The sequence below is a fragment of the Mixophyes fleayi genome, chromosome 9 (assembly GCF_038048845.1).
Source record: "Mixophyes fleayi isolate aMixFle1 chromosome 9, aMixFle1.hap1, whole genome shotgun sequence".
Classification (NCBI taxonomy): domain Eukaryota; kingdom Metazoa; phylum Chordata; class Amphibia; order Anura; family Limnodynastidae; genus Mixophyes; species Mixophyes fleayi.
This window is the reverse complement of record NC_134410.1, coordinates 58,956,097-58,978,503: the sequence shown is the minus strand read 5'-3', so window position 1 is coordinate 58,978,503 and position 22,407 is coordinate 58,956,097. Positions and strand designations below refer to the sequence as shown.

Genomic DNA, 22,407 nt, shown 5'->3' with positions numbered 1-22,407 from the left:
CTCCCTTTCAGATCACTTCTAACAGATGTATTGCACCAGTTTGTAGGGAATACAAAAATGTACAACTGAGTACCAGCAGTCCAGTCATGTGACTCTCCCAACCATGTTCCAATTACCCCAATCAAATAATAATGTTTCTCAAATGGAAACCTGCAGTCTCCCATTTTACCATCTAGACATAGTAAATTTGGAGTGTATTATCATAAATGCTACTAGTCTGTAGGTCAGTTTTTTCTGGAATGAAATTATGTAAAATTGAATTTCTATTTGTAAAAATTATAGGGAGACTTAGAGATACACACAATTTCAGAGGCCCACTGTAGACTGTATTGTATTCCTTTGGCATCTGGCATGGTATTACCCAGGAGAATAGTGGATTAGTTCCAGTTAAGAGATGCCAGAGTACTGATAACATTATGGGTTATATCCTCAGATATTTGTGAGTGAGACACCAGAAAAAGAATAATACAAAATTAATTTTCTCCTCTCCAGAACAGACATACTCACATACATTCTTTACTTACCATATACAAACAGATAGAATCTCCAATGCAATGCCATATAAAGACAGTAGCTGGTACCAAGTTGTGCATCACATGAACAAGTAGGAGCCGCGGAAAGAGTCCTGAATGATCCGTAGGACACCACCCCTTTCTTTTCTTTCAAGCAGCATAAAAAAAGCATAGATTTAAACAAACCAAGAATAAAAATGTACACATAATTATGACACTTGCTTTATTAATCAGCACAGAATGCAAATATCACATTCAACCACATGAATAAAAACAGGTTATTTTCAAGTCTAGGTTAAAGTCAGAGTGCTCCAGGATACAGTGCTTTACTTATAAGTCTTCATGTGCCACAATCCGTCATTTAAATAATGAATATTTTCAATGCCAATTCCTTTGTTGACTTTCTCACTGTAAAAAGATAAAAGGTTGGTCACCATGCTTCTGCAGAGATGAAGTCATGCAGTAAATACTATCACAAGATCTTGCTATCCATGTAACAATGGTGTGCTAACAATTACAGGACACAGAACATGCACATTTGTAAAGCACAATATTGTGCAAAAAGTTGGTCAAATACACAAAGAGGTATGCTCAATTCTGAAGGTAAAATGCAATACTTTTAAAGTACATATTTACCAAATACCATTCACTAATATTATACTGAAAAAAAATATTATCTATACCAGGGTTTCCCAAACCCAGTCCTCAGGGCTCTCTAACAGTGCAGGTTTTCCATATCTCCTTGCTGGAGCACAGGTGTATTCATTACTGACTGACACATTGTAACAGATCCACAGGTGCTCCTAATTATGTTACATGTGATCCAGAAAACCTGCACTGTTGGGGAGCCCTAAGGACTGGGTTTGGGAAACCCTGATCTATACTGTTCACAATGCAAGGTACAACAAATGATGTGCTCTAATATTTTATTTATCATATCCTGCCACAGGGGCGGTGCATAATATGGTAAATGCAGATAATGAGAACCTTCTGATGTACAATGGATGTATGTTTCTGTGGGTGGTACCTGTACTGTATTTCAGCATGGCTTGTATTGCACTTTCCATAGAAAGTGACATGGTAATTAGGCTTGGCTCTTTAAGCAAACAAATGTGGCTGCCCCCATTTATGGTCAAAGACTGGCTGTAAAAGCAACAAGAACAATTGCCAATAAAGAGGTTGCTGCAGCAGCTACACACAGCACCCAGAAGTAGGTGGTTATAGATGACAGTGAAGCAGCCTAGAAGTGACAGTGGCTATTCTCCCCTACAAGTGGGACACAGTGGTGCATAATTAGCACTTCGGTATCTGGTGGCCAAGTAGCATCAGTAGAAGTGCTCACCAACTACAGATTACTGAAGGTAAAAAGGAAGCCCAAGACAAATGTGGTATACCAACCTCTCCACAGTGTGGCAGTGTAAACCCATCCTGTCACAGAAACTTATTGATTTTATTATACTATGTGTTGCTTGCTCTCCCTTCTTTATGTTTTGTTCTAAAAGACAGGTGTGATACATATGTTCAACAGTTACATGATCAACATTTATAGGGTCAACACCATAATTTACTCACTGCTCATTGATCTAGCACCTAATCTCCTCACTGAATTTACTTATTTCTCCATAAATTTTTAATAAATGTCTAATTCTGAGCAGAGAACATTTTTCACTGCTCATTTACATTTCTTAGTGAAAGTAGTCACATTGCCTATTTACGATGCTTAAATTAAATATCAATGAACATTTACAACGCATGGAACAGCGACTCCAATGGCTACATTACAATTTGCCAGGCCTGCATACTGTTGCTCATTGAGAGATGGGCATGTGCCCACAAAAGAAAAAAAAAAAAAAAAAAAAAAGAGCACACACACCATATGCATAAGTGGCTAAGTGGTTAGCACTTCTGCCTCACAGCACTGGGGTCATGAGTTCAATTCCCGACCATGGCCTTATCTGTGTGGAGTTTGTATGTTGTCCTTGTGTTTGGGAGGAAACCGGAGCACCCGGAGGAAACCCACGCACACTCCAAAAACATACTAGTAGGTTGATTGGATTCTATCAAATTGACCCTAGTCTCTATGTCTGTCTGTGTGTGTAGTAGGAAATTTAGGCTGTAAGCTCCGATTGGGCAGGGACTGATGTGGGTGAGTTCTCTGTACTGCGCTGCGGAATTAGTAAATAAATAGTGATGATGATATGCACATCTGATAATGGGGACTCCTTACACCTGGATAGACAGAATTGGGGAGGGAAAGGCATGCCAACATAGACAGTACAGTAAAGCTGTGTTTGTGTAATTGTGGGGGGAGGCAGACTTACAAGGAGACACAGATACGCCTGGTCAGTAAATGAATCACTTATGGGTGTCTGAATGCTGGTGCAACTACACACCAATGAGGGCGGTCTCCAGCAGTAGCTAGCCGCTTCCAACAGATAGGTGATTTCTTCCTGGCTTGCGCCTATATTATATGATTTTGTATATGTTAGGATTCATTTTTGTTTCCTAAATTTTATTCATTCACAAGAAGGAAGATTATACCTACAGAGGTTTTATCCATTTAAATATAACCTAATAACAAATTTGCTTTTTATCGTAAAAATAAATAAATATAATATTATTATTATTAATAATAATATCATTAATAATAATAAAAAAAAAGCATTGTTAATTCCCCCCCACACTCTTTAATGTGCATATGACCTGATAGGGTGTAATACCCCTGGCATAAACCTGCTGCATATGTGATTAGTGCAGAGCTAGTTGCATATGACTCAAGGTATGGGCATAAACGCGCAAATTTTAGGTGTGGCTTTTTAGAACTTTTTGAGTATGACTCAGCAAAAAACCCTATTTGATAGAGTGGCTCCGATTGCTGTAATAGCATAGTGGGACTATACTATAAATAGGAGTTCTAATTGCTGCCGATGCATCGTGCTATCACCGGCCAAGGGGAAGTGTTTGCATATGCTGACGATTTGTTCTATGTTTTATTTTCAGTGTTTCCCAAACCCAGTCCTCAGAGACCCATAACAGTGCATGTTTTCCATATCTCTTTGTTGGAGCACAGGTGTAATCATTACTGACTGACATTTTGAAAGATCCACAGGTGGTATAATTATATCACTGGGCACCTGGAAAACCTGCACTGTTAGGGGTCCCTGAGGACTGGGTTTGGGAAACACTGTTTTATTTCAATATTTCACATCACCACACACCTAAAAGATTTGTGACTTGCAAATTGTCATTACATAATTACTGGCTCCTAACATCTGCATCAATTTGTTCAGGTCTGTTCCAGGAGTATTCAAAATACAGTAAAACAGCCAGCACAAGTGAGCTATCCTGGTACAATAAAATTTGAGCCAGATAAATAATGTACCTAAACATAAAAAGCAGAACACTCCATTAACTCCTTCACTATCAGGGAGGTCAATGTCAAAAATGTTTCTCAGGAGGCCCCACTATTTTACAAATGTTTGGGCTGAAACTAACATATTGCATTATCTAAGGGAATGTACCTTTTGGTACAGCAGTGGAATAAATCTTCTCTCAAATTTTTAGTGATATGGGTAAAGCATTTTTTGATATTGTTTCCTTAGTTACTGTCAAAATAAATTCATCCACAAAATGTACTAATAATTTTATTATGCAATTTCAGTGTGTGTAGTTTTGGGGCCACTATACAATTTATATGTAAAATGATTGTGTGTTTATTTGTAGGTAAAAGGTTAAATATGGATCATTATCAATTTATAGACTTATTTTGGGCCTTGCTTCAAGGGCATGTTTATGTCATACACATGTAAGCAATTCAAATCTGGATTCCACAAACTACCTTTACAAATGTGAGTGACAACATTGGACATATTCAGTTGAGGCGCATCAAGAAATGCATCAGAAGGCAAAAATTAATGTGGCCTAGCAATGACCATACAATCAGGCAGATTGTGTGTCTTCCGGCAAACTGTATTTACATGAACACCTGGTCAATACTGATTTGGTGGTCCCTATTGAATCCACCAAGAGCAATATCTAATTTCAAGAATAATATATACACACACATACACATCTCCCGTTATTTGATAATATTGTCCTTGTATTAACAAAGACAAAAACAAGTTGCTTCTTTCAAACTGATCCATTTGTATATTAGCCTTTGTTTTGATGGTTTTCAAATAATAACAGACATGCCCAGGTGGGAAAGGCGAAATTTATGGCACTGAATGGAGGGGGCGGAGCTTAATGACACGATTAAGCCCCACCCCCTCCATTCACTGCCATGAATTTCGCCTTTTTTATAAATTTCGGTTGCTCTACCTACTCTTCCGGGAGTCCGTGAGGACTCCACAAAATTCGGGAGCCTCTTGGGAATTCCGGGAGAGTAGGGCAGGTATGAGTAATAAATGTAAAATTTCGCAATAACTATATAACATTTTGATAGAGCAGGGGGTTAATGATAACTCCAGATTATGCTGCTAACTTACATATCATCTGCAGACATCTTCATGACACCAACACAAAGAGCATGCTGCTTTCCCTCTGCCATGATTGCCTGAGTGCAAAAATTAAGGAAACAACGGACTCAAAGGTTTTTTTTTTTTCCACAGCAACTTTTGCTTATGCAATGCAATATTTGTATTTTAATCTTTTAAATGGACCTGTGACATCCTAGTTTAAAAAATTATATATCTATCTCAGGCTTCAACATACCAAGATCTTAAAGGTAATGTTTAATCTTCTCCCATCAGTCAGTTATTCAAATGGTCTATATAAGATCCAGTCAGTAGATTTGACTATTTTCACAATTTTACCTTGAGTTTCAGAATCATGAATTTCAATATAAGTTTCCCACTTACACAACTTTCTCTAGATCTGGGAGTCCTGCCCTCCCTATCAAACTACTTTTTCAATTTCTAGAGAAAGACTGGGGTTGGAGATGTCCACTTTCATAAAATGATTTCCACTTTCATAAAATGATTTCCACTGTAAGTAGCAGTTTAATATCCATGGATTGAGGTTCAGGGATCCAAGATTCAAAGTTACAGAAGAGTTCTTTGTGCAATTTAATTTTAAAAGTCCTGCATCCTCAGAATTGATGGAAGAAGGTAGTCCCCTTTCTACTACATTTCAAACATCTACCCATCTCATCTTTGATCATATGTTTTCTCTGGATCTGAGAAACATACACCCTTTTAAAAGTCTTCAAGTATTTCCTGCAGGTCAGCTGTCTGAAGCGGTTTCATAGTTTTCTCAAAATAACGTACCAATATGTCTTGATTTTGTAGTTCACTAATCTGTTTCCATCAACAGGTTATCTTTTTGCCTTATTAACTTACAAGAGATCTTTATAAAGAGATCTAATTTTATATTTTTTGCTTTTCAAGACTTTCAAGTGCAATTATCCAATTCATCTAGGATTGGCCAGGTGGATTCATTTCAAGTTCGAGACAAGGAGTAATCTCGTACCTACAGGTACATAAATAACCGAGCATTGTCTAAAGCGTATTTTCCCCCTAGCTGTTGGAAAGAATAGAATGTCCCTCCAGGATCAAAAACGTCCATTATTGAGAAATTACCCCTCTCTCCATTGCAGAAGAAACTGTTTTTGAATTTCAGGGCCAAAATTATGATTGCCACATATATTAATATATTTTTAGTTTTGATGAATAAGTTTATACTTTTGGTTAAGCGATAATCAAGCTTCGCAGAGGTCATTATAGAATATATTGTCTAGCACCAATTTGGGTATACTCAGCATATGTAATAATGCTGCTGTAGAGTACGGATGGAAGAATGTGTTCCAGTGCCTTATTAGTAAATTGGTTTTGGTCTAACAATCAATCTGAGATGCATCTAAACCAGTGGTTCCCAAAGTGTGCGCCGCGGCTCCCAGGGGTGCCGCGGCCAGGAAAACAAACAACGTACCAATCCGACGGTGCCTGGGACCCAGCATCCTCCTCCCTTCTAACTGAATGGCGGCGTGACGTCATCACGTCCGACATCTTCGGTGAGGAGCAACAGTAGAGAGAAGGGTGCTGGGTCCTGGGCGCCGCCAGATTGGTAAGAAGACAGAAGAAAAAGAAGAAAGAAGGCCAAGTATACTAAGTAAAGAAATGGAGGGGAAATGGTGATAGGAAAGAGCAATGGAGGGGCAAAAGAATGAAGGAGGGGACAGCGTGAGAGTGAAGGGGCACAGTGATGATTTTTGTACATTTTGTTTAATTGTTTGATCTTATTCCTCTTAATATTAGCTGTAAATTATTCTTTGACAGAAATATAATTGAATCCCTTGGGTTTTTGTGGCTTATTTATGCAAACAACTTACTAAGTATTTCTGTCCTTGACCTAAATACTTATTACGTTATTTTGACCCAACTACTTATAAAATGGGACTGCTAAACTGAAAAAGTTTGGGAACCACTGATCTGAACAGTGCAACTTGTGCAAATGTCAACATGTTGAGGAGACCAGTCCACCCTCATTACCCGCTAGTAAGCCATAAGTAATGTGTACACAGATTGACCAAAAAAGACATGCACAATTGTTCAATCATTTAGGGACCAAAACTCTAGCCCATCTTGAATAGTTTTCTAAATACACCAATCAGTATTAAAACCACCTGCCTAACATGGTGTTGGCCCCCCTCATGCCGCCATAACATCTCTGACCTGTAGAGGCATGGACTCCACAAGAACTCTGAAGGATCCTGTGGTATCTGGCACCAAGACCTTAGCAGCAGATCCTTTACGTCTTGTAAACTGTAGGGTGGGGGCCTCCATGGCTCAGACTTGTTTTTCCAGCACATCCCACAGATGGTTGATCAGATTGAGCTTTGGGGAATTTGAAGGCCTAATCAACAGCCTCCACTCTCATGGTTCCTCAGACCATTCCTGAAATGTTTTTGCAGTGTGGCAGGGTGCATTATCCTGCTGAAAGAGGCCACTACCATCAGGGAAAACAGTTGCCATGAAGGGGGTATATTTGGTCTGCAAGAATGTATGTTTAGGAAGGCGGTACCTGTCAAACTAACATCCACATGAATGCCAGGACCCAAGGTTTCCCAGAGCATCACACTGCCTCAATCAGCTTGCCTTCTTCCCATAATGCATCCTCGTGCCATCTCTGCTCCAGGTAAATGACGCACATGCACACGGCAGTAAAAGAAAACATGATATATCAGACCAGGCCACCTTTTCCTATTGCTCTATTTCTAGGGCTTACGTGCCCATTGTAGACGTTTTCAGCGGGGGACAGGGGTCAACATGGGACTACGACTGATCTGCGGCTACACGGTGTGTTCCGACACCTTTCTATTACAGCCAGCATTAACTTTTTCAGCAATTTGTGTTACAGTAGCTCTTCTGTGGGATTGGACCAGATGAGCTAGCCTTTGCTTCCCACAAGCATAAATGAGCCATGAGTGCCCATGACCCTGCCTCTGGTTCACAGGTTGTCCTTCCTTGGACCACTTTTGGTAGGTAGTAACTATTGCATACTGGGAACCTCAGAAGACCTGCCATTTGGGAGATGCTCTTACCCAGTTATCTAGCCATCACAATTTGGCCCTTGGCAAAGTTGCTCAGATCCGTAGGCTTGCCCATTTATCCTGTTTCCAACACATCAACTGACTGTTCACATGCTGCCTAATATATCTCACCCCTTGACATGTGCCATTGTAACGACATAATCAACGTTAATCACTTCACTCGTCAGTGTTTTTAATGTTGTAGCTGACTGATGTACACTCTAGCGAGTCCCTCATCTTGCCAAAGTCAAACTTCAACAAAGCAGCACGAAAATCTATTCACAGCACAGATGAGGAACAATAAATAAACATATAAACAATGTTAATCAAAATTAAATAAAGATTACTAGTTCAACCTGCTATCCCTGCTGCCATACATTTCTGTAACAATGAAAGGATACAACAACAGTATCAGCTGCTGCTGGGTAAAGCTTCGCTCCAGGAGATGTTAGACCTGGGCACATGATATTTGCTCCACTTAGGACAAATTTTATAGCTCCTTTATCAACTTGCTGATGTGGGAGAATAAAAGGATCTGAAACGAAAAAAAAAAAAAAAAAAAAGTGGAGAAAGAATAGAATCACAAGTTTAGAATAAACAAAAAACATTGAGTTGTAAAAATAATTAGTTCATAATATGCATCATTGGGTCAAAACCATCACTTAAATAAAAGACGATAACACGTACCGCCGCTCGGGCAAGTCCTGCAATGCCTGTGCTGGTTTGAGTAGAAGATCCCCCTCTCCCACCCAGGAGAGGATTTTTTTCAATCAAATATTACAACCACAAAAACACTTACACCCCCCCCTACCTTTGTTCCAAGCTCTCCTTATAAGTTTCTGTGAGGATATGGGCAGCACGGTGGCTACGTGGTTAGCACTTCTGCCTTACAGCACTGGGATCATGAGTTCAATTCCCGAAAATGGTCTTATCAGTGAGGAGTTTGTATGTTCTCCCCGTGTTTGCGTGGGTTTCCTCCCACACACGCTTTTCAAACAAACAAAGTCCTTATCAGCCCTATTCTCTTCTATTTCAGCTGTTACAGTTCGTGCTAATATGGTATTAAAAAGAAGTATTTGTTCCTCCGCTGCATTTGTAAAACTCAAATGGTCTGAACCCGTACCAGGAGCTAACAGGTCTTAGCTAGCTGGTCATTTGGCCACAAAAAGCTGGTTTAAAGGTCTGCTTTCAATAGGTAACCCTTTTTTTCATCTACTGCACTCTGTTACATTCATCTTCACCCTGGAATATACTAGAGTTGTTTGTTGAAAGCCTTGTTAAACACACCTTGCAACTTATTGTAATTAATCTTCAATTCCAGCTCATCCGCTATAGAATAGTTCATAAGATCATGTTAAGATGAATATGTTGAGCTTGTTGATCTGGTCGGAAGCAACGACTTGTACAATTGAACCGTTATATTAGTGAGGGCAAGACTACATGTGACAGAGGCAGCATCAGGATGCAAAAAAAGCAAACGGAGGCAAAAGGAAGTCACAGTGCTAGTGGAAGAAGCAGGCTACAAAAATCATAGTAGTAGCTTCAGACTCATATTTCTGCAGGAAAATCATTAAGTCAAACAAAGTTCATAGATCCAAAATGTTAAAGACACATGGGCATTTACCCTGTTTGCCATGCATATATATTCTATCAAGGCACTGTGCATGCAGTCTACTGCCGTCTTAGGAACCAGAAGAGACCAACATCTGTACCTATGGGTCTTAGACTTAATGTGCCCTTCTACCTGGTTCATACAGACTCTCAAGGATCTAGATATAGGGCCTGATTCATTAAGGATCTTAAATGAAGAGGATTCTTATTTCAGTCTCCTGGACAAAACCATGTTACATTGCAAGGGGTGCAAATGAGTGTTCTGTTTTGCACATATGTTAAATACCGACTGTTTTTTCATGTAACACACAAATACTTGATAGCTTATTTGTACACTGAAATTGAAAGTTGATAAGTGTGCTACATGAAAAAAGTCATTTGCATCCCTTGCAATGTAACATGGTTTTGTCCAGGAGACTGAAATAAGAAACCTCTTCATTTAAGATCCTTAATGAATCAGGCCCATAGATTGTAAGTTTGTTAGGAGCACCTTTTCCTTTTAACCTCTTTGTCTAGTTCTTAATGCCTAGACTTGATTTATTACAGTGTTTGCTCCCAACTGTAAAACATTGTGAAATACAGCATTAAATAGAAATGCTGCAACCGAAGTGGCTAACAGCCAGCAGTATGACCTTCATTTACGCCACTTGGGGTGATGCATAAACATTAATTTACATAGCACCAGCATACTCTGCAGCACTTTAGAGTTGGAACAAACGCAGTTATAAACAACTCTAGGTATTAAACAAAAAGAAGGCCCCGCTTGCAATCTATAGAAAATAGTTTTTATGATGGCAATTTGCATATACTCCAGTCATGAAGAGGGATCAGATTAATTGCAATTAATTTCAAAGTCCCTCTTTGCCATGACAATGAATTTTATTCCAGAAACAACATTTCCACTGCATTTCAGCCCTGCCACAAAAGGACCAGCTGAGATCAGGTCAGGGATTCTCTCGTTAACACAGGTGAGAATGTTGACGAGGACAAGGCTGGAGATCACCGTCATGCCGATTGAGTTAGAAGAGACTGGAAGCTTTAAAAGCAGGGTGGTGCTTGAAATCATTGTTCTTCCTCTGTTAACCATGCTTACTTGCAAGGAAACACATGCAGTCATCACTGCTTTGCTCAAAAAGGGCTTCACAGGAAAGGAAATTGCTGCTAGTAAGATTGAACCTAAATCAACCATTTATCGGATCATCAAGAGTCGGGTGGACAAAAACCCACAAATTCTGACAAACTCCAAGCATTTATTAGGCAAGAATGGGCAGCCATCAGTCAGTATGTGGCCCAGAAGTTAATTGATAGCATGCCAGGGTGAATTGCAGAGGTCTTCAAAAAGAAGGGTCAACATTTCAAATATTGACAAATGTAAATGTGAATAATTATCACGAAAATCCACATTATTGCAGTACTGTGGATTAACGTTGCGGCACGCCTGCCGCAGACCGGAAACCTAATTGAATATGCCTCTAAGTGTTGCGAGATCTGTTTGTTTCTTATATGTACCCAACTGGTTTTTGGAGAATGCATTTGGGGAACAAAGGACAGTTCTGCATCAAAGATAAGCTAGAGATGGGAGCTTGACAGTATATTTTATATTTTCATGTTGTCAACAGAAACAGATGTCAGATAAGTACGTCCTGATAAGTCCGTTCAAGTTTGAATAATTGAGTTTGAAATGGTAAGAAGAAACAAAAGATGAAAAGGCAGAAAGACATTCAAAAAGGAAGGACAACATCTGGGGTAAATGTATTATGCTGCGATTTTTTCAACTCTGCGGAAATCGGCGACTTTGCAGCTAAAATTTAAAGCGGCGATGGCTTCCATTGCTGCTTTAAATTTTAGCTGCAAAGTCATCGATTTCCGGCAAGTTTAAAAAAAAAAAAAAAAAAAAAAAAAAAAAAAAAAATTGCAGCATAATACATTTACCCCCTAGTCTCACTGACTGCACAATTACTTTTCAGCCATTTGGTTAATTTGTTCTTTTCATACAGAAAAGAAGGAAAAACTGCCTGACATATTGACAAGTCTCAATACCTATATAAACCCACTTAAAAGCAACTCAAAAAATGTACAAGTTTACTTATTCACTAATAAAAACACACATGTGCACCAAGACTGAGCAACCAATCAGAAATTGGTTTCAGTTTCACTATATCAATCAAACCTAATTATTAACTGGTTGCTAAGGACAGTTAGCAGATAACCCCCTGGGTCTATACCATGAAAGATGTTTTATTTATAAAATGCAAGCTGTCTGGATGAAGAAGTGATGCTGAGGACTTACATTTATGAAGTAATCTCAGTGTTGGGTAGAATGGACCCTCCCTCTGTCTGAAGAATAACAGTTCACCATTTACAGTTAAAATTTCAATGTGTTCATGGCTGAAAGAGAAAGAAAATAAATTGAATTACTGTGCTGTCTACGGTAAGCCAGTGTCACAGGTAACCTTCAGACTATACGGTCAAACAGTAAACATCAAATGTGTTTTCTATCAGTAAAGAAATATAGCAAGATAAGTAAATTACAACATTGGGTTGACTGGGGTTCCCGTTTCACCATTTATTTAGCAAACAATGGTTCTGCATCCTGCAAAATTCATCTTCCATGATGTTAAACTAGCCACTTTCAGCTTAAAATGCTGAAAGTGGTCCATCCCATGGCTAAAATAAGTGTGATGTTTGTACCTTGTTTTGTATAGAGGCACATAACATATACTATATTGTTGTTGCTGTTTCCATTACAAATAATCTGTTAATTATTTTATTATAAACTTTGTTGTACTGCGGATATTCCAATATTGCATTGGTTAGTTCTAGGTCTGCAAGTGAGATGTCTAGTGGCAGCACTGGAGCTTTGGATTCCATTCTGATAAGATTGCTTCCAGAGGAGGTCTACCATCAACCAGTGTCTCTATGGGATTCCTCTAGCTTCTTATCAGGATCAGAAGACATTCTCTTAATTTAATTGGCTTATGACTAAAGTGGGTGTAGAGTGTGTTTGTGTAAGGAATGTAACATTTTAAGCTCTACTGGGGTAGGAAGATATGTGAATTCTCTGATTGTACAGCACTGTGTTACATGAACAAAATTCATAGTGTCTACAGCATCTAAACCAGCCAGCCTGATTATTTAGGTAAAAATAATAATTGGAAGATATAGCTTGATTGATTATGTTCATTTATAATCTATTTAACTTTCAATGCAAAGTCAGAGGCAAGGAGAGATACCCATTCACACTTATTACATGCTTGTGTGACTATTTAGACAAAATAGAAAAATCTAAGGGGTATATTTACGAAACTGCGGGTCAGAAAAAGAGATGTTGCCTATAGCAACCAATCAGATTCTAGATTTCATTTATTGCATTCTACAAAATAACAGCTAGAATCTGATTGGTTGCTATAGGCAACATCTCCAGTTTTTCAAACCTGCAGTATAGTAAATATACCCCTAAGGATCATTTCATAGAGATCACAAATTAGTGTGGAGAAGTACCTTTGGTGTTCATGGTGAACACTGTATGTCAGTGACATGCTGTGTTTTCCTGCATTCATAATCCTTTCCAGCATCCACTTTCAACACTGAATACACTTCTCCCTGGGGCATACAAACAGCTACAGACAAACTGCACATGAAATGTGCTGTGCATACATAGCCTAAAGTTATTCAGTTGTTTTAACTCACCATCGTACTATTTTCACAGGGTCCTTTTTTGGCATAATCTGGTTAAGCCATTGGTCTATCCCAGGGAACTGGTCATTTAGCTGATTTTTTATGCCTTTTATTACTGATGTTTTTAACTGAATGCAGTTGGATACATTTTCCTTTTCATCAAACCTGCAAAAAAAAAAATAAAATGCAATTATTTAACTTTTAGGAGTCTTTTCTATTTAAGTCTATGGATGCATATCATCCCAGGCTCCCAAATTCCTAATTGTATATTATTCTTCACATATCATTTAATGCAAACTCTGTGCAGATAGGACAGATGTGCAAACAATACTCACGCAGTCACTAAAGGACACTGTGCCACTAGATATGGCTGTCAACGACTCCTTTTAACACAGAACAACATGTAATTACATCAAGGAATATGTATGAGGACATATGTAGGGGATCCCATTGTTTAAAACTGGCTCTATATAACAAGTTTCTGTTGTCTCGAATACCTTTAATAATTATATAGTAGAATTCATATTCTCAGATTACAGAATCAACTACACCAATTGCAGCACCCATGTCTACGAGTCAAGCACCCATAGTAAACAATGAAACACAAAACAACGTTGGTCAGTTACATCATTGATCCCCCCACCATTGAATGCATGAGTAAAGGACTGGATTAGTATTCCTTCTTCCATCTTTTATTTATAATGACAAGGCTGTGCTTTGACCTGCTTCACAGCTTCAGGAACAGGGGTTCCAGCAAAGGTGCCCCCTCTCTGCTAGATGGAGGGTAAAATATATCAAAGGTAAAAACATCTTTAAGTTGTACTGGTTGACTGGCATAGACTACATCTCTTTCTTTATACGGCAAGTCATAATCTACTTTTAGGGTGGTATTCAATTGACAGCGTGATCGCCGAAAATCGAGCGCTCTAAAAATATTACCCTTAATACAGTAATTACTCTCTGAAATCCAGCGAGTAAATTACCGTATTAACGGTAATATTTTTGGAGCGCGAGTATTCTAGCGGTCTCGCTAACAATTGAATACCCCCCTTAGATTCTTCTTAATCACATATGACAATTCCTTACTTCTTACTGGCCAGGTAAGAAAATTAATAAGTTCTGGTGAAAGGTGATGTACTTTATACATGCAGTTACTGGTCATCGTTTAATCTTCGTTTGTCTTTGGAAAGTTGCGCCACCTAAAAATAATCTAATAATCTAATTATATTTACATTCCTGGTTTTAGAGAGACTGCTTACATGATAATATCTACACTTTTTTTTTTAAATTACATGAAATCCTTGCATGCATATATTTTCTAAAATGATCAAAGATTACTTAGTAAAACATTCTGTGTGTGGCAAGAAAATTGTGGGTTGTCAAAGTACTGACACATTTTGTCTCAAACAGAGCCAAAGTTTCCCTGTCCGGTGATAACAGGAGTTTTGTATTTACATGAAATCCTTTTCCCTGAATATTAGGGGTCACCAACGATGGGTATAGAGGGTCTAGGCAGGAGTTTGGCACTTTCATTTTTCTTCACTAAGACAAACTCTTCCCCCTTCTATATCCATTCCCTGCAGGGAACTCGCTAGACTTTGGGTCCCAATCGGTTTGTCGGAGTCGTCACAGGGCCAAAAGACTCCTCACTGAGACACCTCAGATGAATGGGATCACTGAGGTTTCAGCAAAGGAGGCAATAGTAAGGTTCTCTTTGTCTACCCCATGGAAACCTGTGGCGAGCTGTGACAGTTCAGCAATAGACTGAACCAAAGATCTGTTCCAGGACTGCTGTGCCAGCTTAGCAGTCCCTCTGCAGGTGTGCAGGGCACTTGACTCTCAGTCTTGCATGCAGCATTAGCGTCTGATATCCTTGTGGTAACTTGAAAGTTACATTTTGGACACTAATTAGAATAGGCAACTCTCCTCCAGATTAGACTCCGGAATGGCTCAAACAAAACAGATAAAGAGGAGATATAAATGACAGCTTTAGTACACAAACATAAGGGAAAAGGATTGTGCAGACAGCAGGAGAGTGGAGGCAGAACCCACACCCATTCTTCAATCAAGAGAGAAATAGAGGAGGAGGAGGCCCTCCAGATGACAGTTTCAGACATTTTTGGCAATTTTTTTGCCCAGTGAGAATGGCTGCCAAGGAGGAGGTGCTTGACCGTCTGGGGTCTGGACAAGGAAACTTGAATTACATTTCGAACAGTAAAAAAAATAAAAATAAAAAAAATTATATGTGTAAGAGATGCCTCTCCTCTAGATTTAAGTCTGGATTACTCCCTTAATCAGAATTCTCTTTTACCCTAATACTGCCATCGGACAAGATATAAAGGAGGAGCTAGCTGCCTGTGTCTGACAGTTTTGACTTTTGTCTGTGAGGAGAGGCTGCCATGGAGGAGAAGAGCTAGGCTGTCTGGGCTTTAGTATTACAAACCCTGAAGTAATTTTGACTTCCATTCTGAACACATACAATGGGACAGACTCCTCTCCTCCAGATTCAACTCTGTAATTATACCTTTTATTACAATAAAGGTCATTTAAATCCTAAAGGTTCAGCAGTATATTACATTGCCATTATGTGTGTGTGTTACACATTTACAACTAGTAAGCAAAAAAATGGAAACACCAATATAGATGGTCATTTATACCCCATTCACACTGCCTATACAACCCAGGTTTTTGCCGGGACGAACTCCGACGACCCACGACGAAACTCAATATGAAAGGGGGTCAATACAAAATCCCGGATCTGATGACCTGGGAATTTGACACAGGGCTTTTGCAGGGTTATTTCCGTGTCAGTTCCGGGTCGTCTGCAGTGTGAACAGTGCGACCCGGGTTTTTTTATTCGGATCTCAAAGAAAGAAGTCGATTGGGGGGGATTAGGAATGCAGGAGGGTGACGTAATTTCAATGCTGCAGAAAAGAGAGCTAGGAGAAAGTATGGCACACTGGCTACAGGAAGAGGTGCGTGAGCTGCTGGCGATTAGAGGTGAGGAGGAAATAAAAAAAAACAGATCACAGGCACTGTACAGGATGCAACAGTATACTATAATATAGCAAAAACAAAAAATACTAACAGCATGGGATAAAGTGCAGCCAGCAACTGGTGGTAAATAAATTAAAGTCGCTTCGAAAACAATATCCAAAGTGCATGACCACAACCGGAGAAAGAGTGGTACTGCCCATATGGAATGGCCATTTTATGATCAATGTAATGTGGTGTTCAGCAACTCTGCCTTGGCAAATCCCATAGCACTGTCATCATCAAGCTGCCATGATGCTCACAGTCCAACACCTGAAAGCAGTCAGTCAAGCGTGCCACCACTTATGATTACCGATGATTCGCTGGAAGAACATTGTGATTTGGAGTGTTCAAATCATCATCATTTATTTATATAGCACCACTAATTCCCCAGCGCTGTACAGAGAACTCACCCACATCGGTCCCTGCCCCATTGGAGCTTGCAGTCTAAATTCCCTAATCTAGACACACACTCACACACAGACAGAGAGGGAGAGGGAGATAGACAGAGGGAGATACTAGAGTCAGTTTTGATAGCAGCCAATTAACCTACCAGTATGTTTGTTTGAGTGTGGGAGGAAACCGGAGCACCCAGAGGAAACCCACGCATACACAGGGAGAACATACAAACTCCACACAGAGAAGGCCATGGTCGGGAATCGAACTCATGACCCCAGTGCTGTGAGGCAGAAGTGCTAACCACTAAGTCACTGTGCTGCCCGATATGAAGAAATGAATATGTCCTCAGAGGAATTGGCAGACTCGCAACCTTTGCCAGCGGCACAACCGTCACTAGACACACAAGCGTTGCCAGCGAAACAACGACATCAACGCCAACCCTGACATTACGCTTCAACAGTAAGTTGATCAATTTTAACATTTTTAAAGTAAATGAAATACATGAAAGTTTAACATTGCTAAACAAAACTACAAAAGTCCAAAAGTAAACGTAAAAACATATTAAACCATGAACACGTATATGTTGCGGCGTGAAGCTAGTATGCAGGAGGGAGGAGGCCTCAAGCACATAGCTTACAACACTATTTAATTTTTCAGCAATATTCATTCATCCTCTGTGGCCCTAATGTATTTCCTTTCTTTTTCCCATTTGTAGTTTACAATATTCCTAAAAGGAAGAAGCAGCTAAATAAGATGAAACAAGCAACAAAAGCTATGAACAGAGTAATGGTAGAACAGCTCAAGGAAATGGATATGGCTATTGCGGCCCAAGAGGATGCACATCTGCAACGCTTCATGGATAATGAGCGAGAAGTGCAGGACTCTTTCATTACCCAAATAATGGATACGCAGAAGCGGATTCCGTGGGAGAAGCGCAAATTTATGATGGCTTACTTAGATCGCCTGATGCCAAAACTGCAAGGACCTGCACAACCTCATACTCCATACCACGTTAAGGGCCTTTACCCTTTATATAACAGAGGGCAACAAATATTTCCCCCTAACTCAGGTACGCCACTAAACACTCCACATCATCCTCCAGAAATGGCTCCATATAACAGAGTACCCGGCTACTCCCCATAACCAAGATTATCCGTCTACTACACATATCCCTGAGTAACCTACTCCACAAAACCCTGGGTACCCACATTACCGTCAGTTATAGGTAATGAAAGTATATACAGTACAGTTATAATGTTTGCCTGTGTTTAAGGCAACAATATTTAAAATGTTTTCTATATTTAAAATGTTTATAATGTAAGCACTTGAAAGTTTTTTCTTGCATTACTGTATTGGCACATGTATCTTTATTTGTATATCTTGTTAAGGTAACCCTTTGTCCCCTCTACTCGATTATTGATGACACATTGGCGTTGATGGCTGTACGAATGAGTCAGAGGTGTAAATATATATATATATATATATATATATATATATATATATATATATATATATATATATATATACATACACACACATACATACATACATACATACATACATACACACACGTTCTCCCCCATAAGTAGTAGAATCCAAAGGCAACACAAATAGTAATAACCACATAAAGCAATGCTGTGAACACTCACCACCCACTGTGGCCTCATCTTTGTGTGCAAAAAAAAAAAAAAGTCTCTTTAAAAGGCCTTACCATTTTTTCAGCCAATTAAAGCTCCTCTTGTGATGACTGACACTTATTGCCAAGGCAGACCTGGGTTCAGTATAAAAGGGGAACATGGGAAATTCCCGGGTCCAAGGTGCATTTTGAACAGTGTCTCTGAGCTGAAATGCTCTGTGACATAGCAAAAACCTGGCTTGGGAAATTGCAGGAGCGGCAATGTGAAAGTGTTATAAATAGAGCATTGGCCCCATCACAAGCAAACAGTGAGGCCTGTATACACCTTGGCTAAGTTCTGGAATTATGCAGGAGGTATGCAGTACTATTGTTCTTTTTACAAGAAAGACAGTCAACAGGACACTGGTTGATGATGCTGAAAATGCTCTCAGGCATTGTTGTAAAACATAAACACAACAGGATGTTCCCAGAGCGCTTCAATAACAACCCTTGCAGCCTTGCTTAACCAAAGGAATTTCCACAACACCAAAGTAACATGTATAAACAATGAGGTTCAGCAATTGGCGCTAGATTGTATCACATCAGAGTAATATTACAATCACCACAGTTCAGTCCAGATATCTGTAGGAATCTTCTATCTTCACTGTTCCACAGCTGTAGAAAATCAAATATAGATGAAAATCAAGTTCAAAATATATAGGTAAATCCTTCACACCACAAACACCCAATAATCGTGAGAGAATGGTAATGAATCTCCTCAATCTCCAATGGTAATATGCTTACATCCAAATAGAAGGGAATCAGCTTCAAAACATGAGGTTTTCTCAAATCCTCCTCCTGCCTCCAAACGAGATCACTCAAAAGGTCAGATCAATCCATAGTCGAGCGCATAAGACACACTGGGATTAAAGATGGTTCTAAGTTCCCAACATGTCCAAATGGGTCCTCCTCAAGATATTCAGTATAGTTCAATGAATGCTCCTTCAGTCATCTATTACTGAAGGAGTATTCATTGAACCATCTACCTACTGACTATCCTGTGGAGGACGATTATTGGGTATCTGTGGTGTGAAGGATTTACCTATATATTTTGAAGCTGATTTTCATCTATCTTTGATTTTCTACAGCTGTGGAACAGTGAAGACAGAAGATTCCTACAGATATCTGGACTGAATTGTAATGATTGCAATATTACTCTGATGTGATACAATCTGGCACCAATTGCTGAACCTCATTGTTCTAAAATATGCTCAAATGGGTTCAGAACAGATGATTGAGATGGATTACACCATCAATTTGAAATCTGTAGTTGCTCACCTGTTTTGGATTAAATTTCAAGTTATTGAAAGCTTATCATGATTATGGAGTATGCACTTCTGCCCATACTTACATCACCTTAGACCCTAGGTTCCCAAACTGTGCGCCGCAGCGCTGTCACAGGGGTGCCATGGCCAGGAAGAGAAAAAACAAACAAAAAAAAAAAATTACCAATCCGGCGGGCCCGGGACATTATCCTCCTGCCTCCTCGCTTCTCACTGAATGGGTCGGGCGTGATGACATTCAGTGGGAAGCGAGGAGGATGCTGGGTCCTGGGCGCCGCCGGATTGGAAAGTTTTGTTTTTGGTTTGTTTTTTCTCTTCCTGGCCATGGCGGGATGCACAGGGGGCACAGCGCCTGTGGAGGCACAGCGCCTGTGGAGGCACAGCGCCTGTGGAGGCACAGGGGGCACAGCGCCTGTGGAGGCACAGCGCCTGTGGAGGCACAGGGGGCACAGCGCCTGTGGAGGCACAGGGGGCACAGCGCCTGTGGAGGCACAGGGGGCACAGCGCCTGTGGAGGCACAGGGGGCACAGCGCCTGTGGAGGCACAGGGGGCACAGCGCCTGTGGAGGCCCAGGGGGCACAGCGCCTGTGGAGGCACAGGGGGCACAGCGCCTGTGGAGGCACAGGGGGCACAGCGCCTGTGGACTCTAAGGGTGCCGCGGACTGCAAAAGTTTGGGAACCACTGCCTTAGACACTATTACAGTACTTGTCAAACATTAGCAACTCTTAGCATCTCTCAACAATCAAGCCTCTTTCAAAGGCAATGAAGTCTCCTGCATGCATACTAGCCATAATTATAGGCAAACAAGGCAGTCCAGCATTTTTATACATGGCCCTGACCACACTGGGATGTTATTTGTTTAACAGGAGCCACATCTATATGAGAGTCATTGATTGAAAACTATCAAAGATATATATCTGTCTGTAATACATATCTGTCATTATATGTATTTGTCCCACAGTACCACATGTTTAGATCTATACACAATTTCAACAAATGTATTGATTTTCTACCACCTTGTTATCTACGGAAAATGGGTATGGTATGGTATGGTATGGTATGGTATGGTATGGTATAGTATATATATATATATATATATATATATATATATATATATATATATATATATTATAGACACACTTAACGAAATACTGTATGACAGTAATCCTAAAGTACCAATATATAAATTGGATGGCGCTCCATATTTCTTCTTCTCCTTAATAAAATGCTAAACAGAAAATCGGGTTTTAAAGCACTTACTTTTTAAACATGCTGCTGTCTCCTAGGGCCCGGTGGCTTATGGGAACGTCAGGTTTACATCCGGGGTATATCTCACAGAAGCCCTCCGACCACGGGATTGGCTAGATCCTACTCATCTAGAGGACCTTCTGACATCACCAGGTCATGTGACAGCCGCGGTCACATGGTGCACCGGGGAGGCGGGGCTGCTGCTGCTGCTACTACAAATGTTCTTGTATAGCTATAAACGTAATGGAGAATCATCCAGGGCAGTGTTCTACCCACAAACATGGCAATATTGGTACTGAATGCCGATGGAAAAATAGTTGTTTTTTTCCTGTTAGATTTAATTAGGTGTTAGGTGCTTTTCAGGCATTAATTCAGAGGAGTCTTAAAGACAGGAGACATTGAAGTGTATTAGCTACTTTACATGTCAGCAATTTGAATGTTACAACATTTTGAATGAGCATCACCTAGATTGCATTGCATGTCCTATGTTTTTCTTTAATGCTAGCACTAAACGAGATATTCTTAATAGTAGACAGTGATTGGTTGTAACTTATTGTGTTTTGGCTTTGCTGCAGTCATTTTATAAATCCCACAGTGGGTCCTGACCCACTGGAGGTAGGCAAACGTACTTAATGCTTTCAGATTGTAGTACTTCAGAAGCAATACAAAAAAGGAGGGGGGGGGGGGAGGAATGGAGAAAACAACCCAAATTTAACAAGTGCTTTTGAAAGCTTTGAGGGGTATTTACAAAACTGTCATATGTCAATACTGTTTATCTTTCTTGCTGACCAAATAATAGACTTAGGCCTTGTATAGATATCAGTGGTAACTGAACATTTATATTTCTTTACTTGACGTGTAACATGACAAGTAAAGACCAAACACAAAAAATATGTATTGTGGAAAAAATTACTGCTATGGTGTAAATTCACTTTCTAAAAATGTATGAATGGACGGTTCAAATGTAAAGGGTGTTAAAGTAAATACATGCATTGCAGTTAAGATATCCACAGGAATAATGTCTTCCATGCTTTGGAGAAATGTAAATTACTTTGGTAACAGCTATGGTGGTTTGTAGCAGGAAAACTCATTGGAGGAAAAAAAAGTAGTAATACATTCTTGTCCTGTTAACACTTAATGGATAAAGCAATTTCCTCTATTCAGGGCCCTGGCTGGCAGACTTTAGCCCGGGGGGGCAAGCACACAGCACTGGCCCATAAGTAGTGGCTCATCCTTAAAGGGTGATTTTTGGTACAATATATTTATCAATATAAAAAGAGGCTATTTTAGTGTTGCTTATCCCATCAATGTTTTATTATTATAAATGATAAATCTTAAATAATGAAAATGAATAATCCAACAAAAAAAACAAATCATATTTTATATGTTCCTTCTCCCTACAGCACTTTTTCTTTATTTTTCATACCTGTCTGATTATT

The 22,407-nt window shown here is 39.7% G+C and overlaps 1 protein-coding gene across 1 annotated transcript; it reads right to left on the bottom strand.

Moving 5' to 3' along the window:
- Positions 1 to 721: 721 nt before the first annotated feature.
- On the bottom strand, positions 722 to 21,086 carry MCTS1 (MCTS1 re-initiation and release factor). The gene is made up of 6 exons (XM_075184387.1): positions 20,981 to 21,086; positions 13,342 to 13,494; positions 11,942 to 12,039; positions 8,442 to 8,575; positions 5,000 to 5,067; positions 722 to 920 (listed from the first exon to the last, which is right to left on the bottom strand). Exons 1-6 carry the CDS (start codon positions 20,989 to 20,991, stop codon positions 839 to 841), a joined length of 546 nt encoding a protein of 181 aa, XP_075040488.1. The 5' UTR covers positions 20,992 to 21,086; the 3' UTR covers positions 722 to 838.
- Positions 21,087 to 22,407: the final 1,321 nt, after the last annotated feature.

Bases quoted from the DNA above. Each gene is read 5' to 3' on its own strand.
- MCTS1 (XM_075184387.1), bottom strand. The intron at 8,576-11,941 runs GTAAGTCCTCAG...TTTTCGTTTCAG, and splicing joins ACTGAGATTACTTCATAAAT to ATCCTTTTATTCTCCCACAT. The intron at 5,068-8,441 runs GTATCCTTTCAT...TTTTGCACTCAG, and splicing joins CAGCAGCTGATACTGTTGTT to GCAATCATGGCAGAGGGAAA.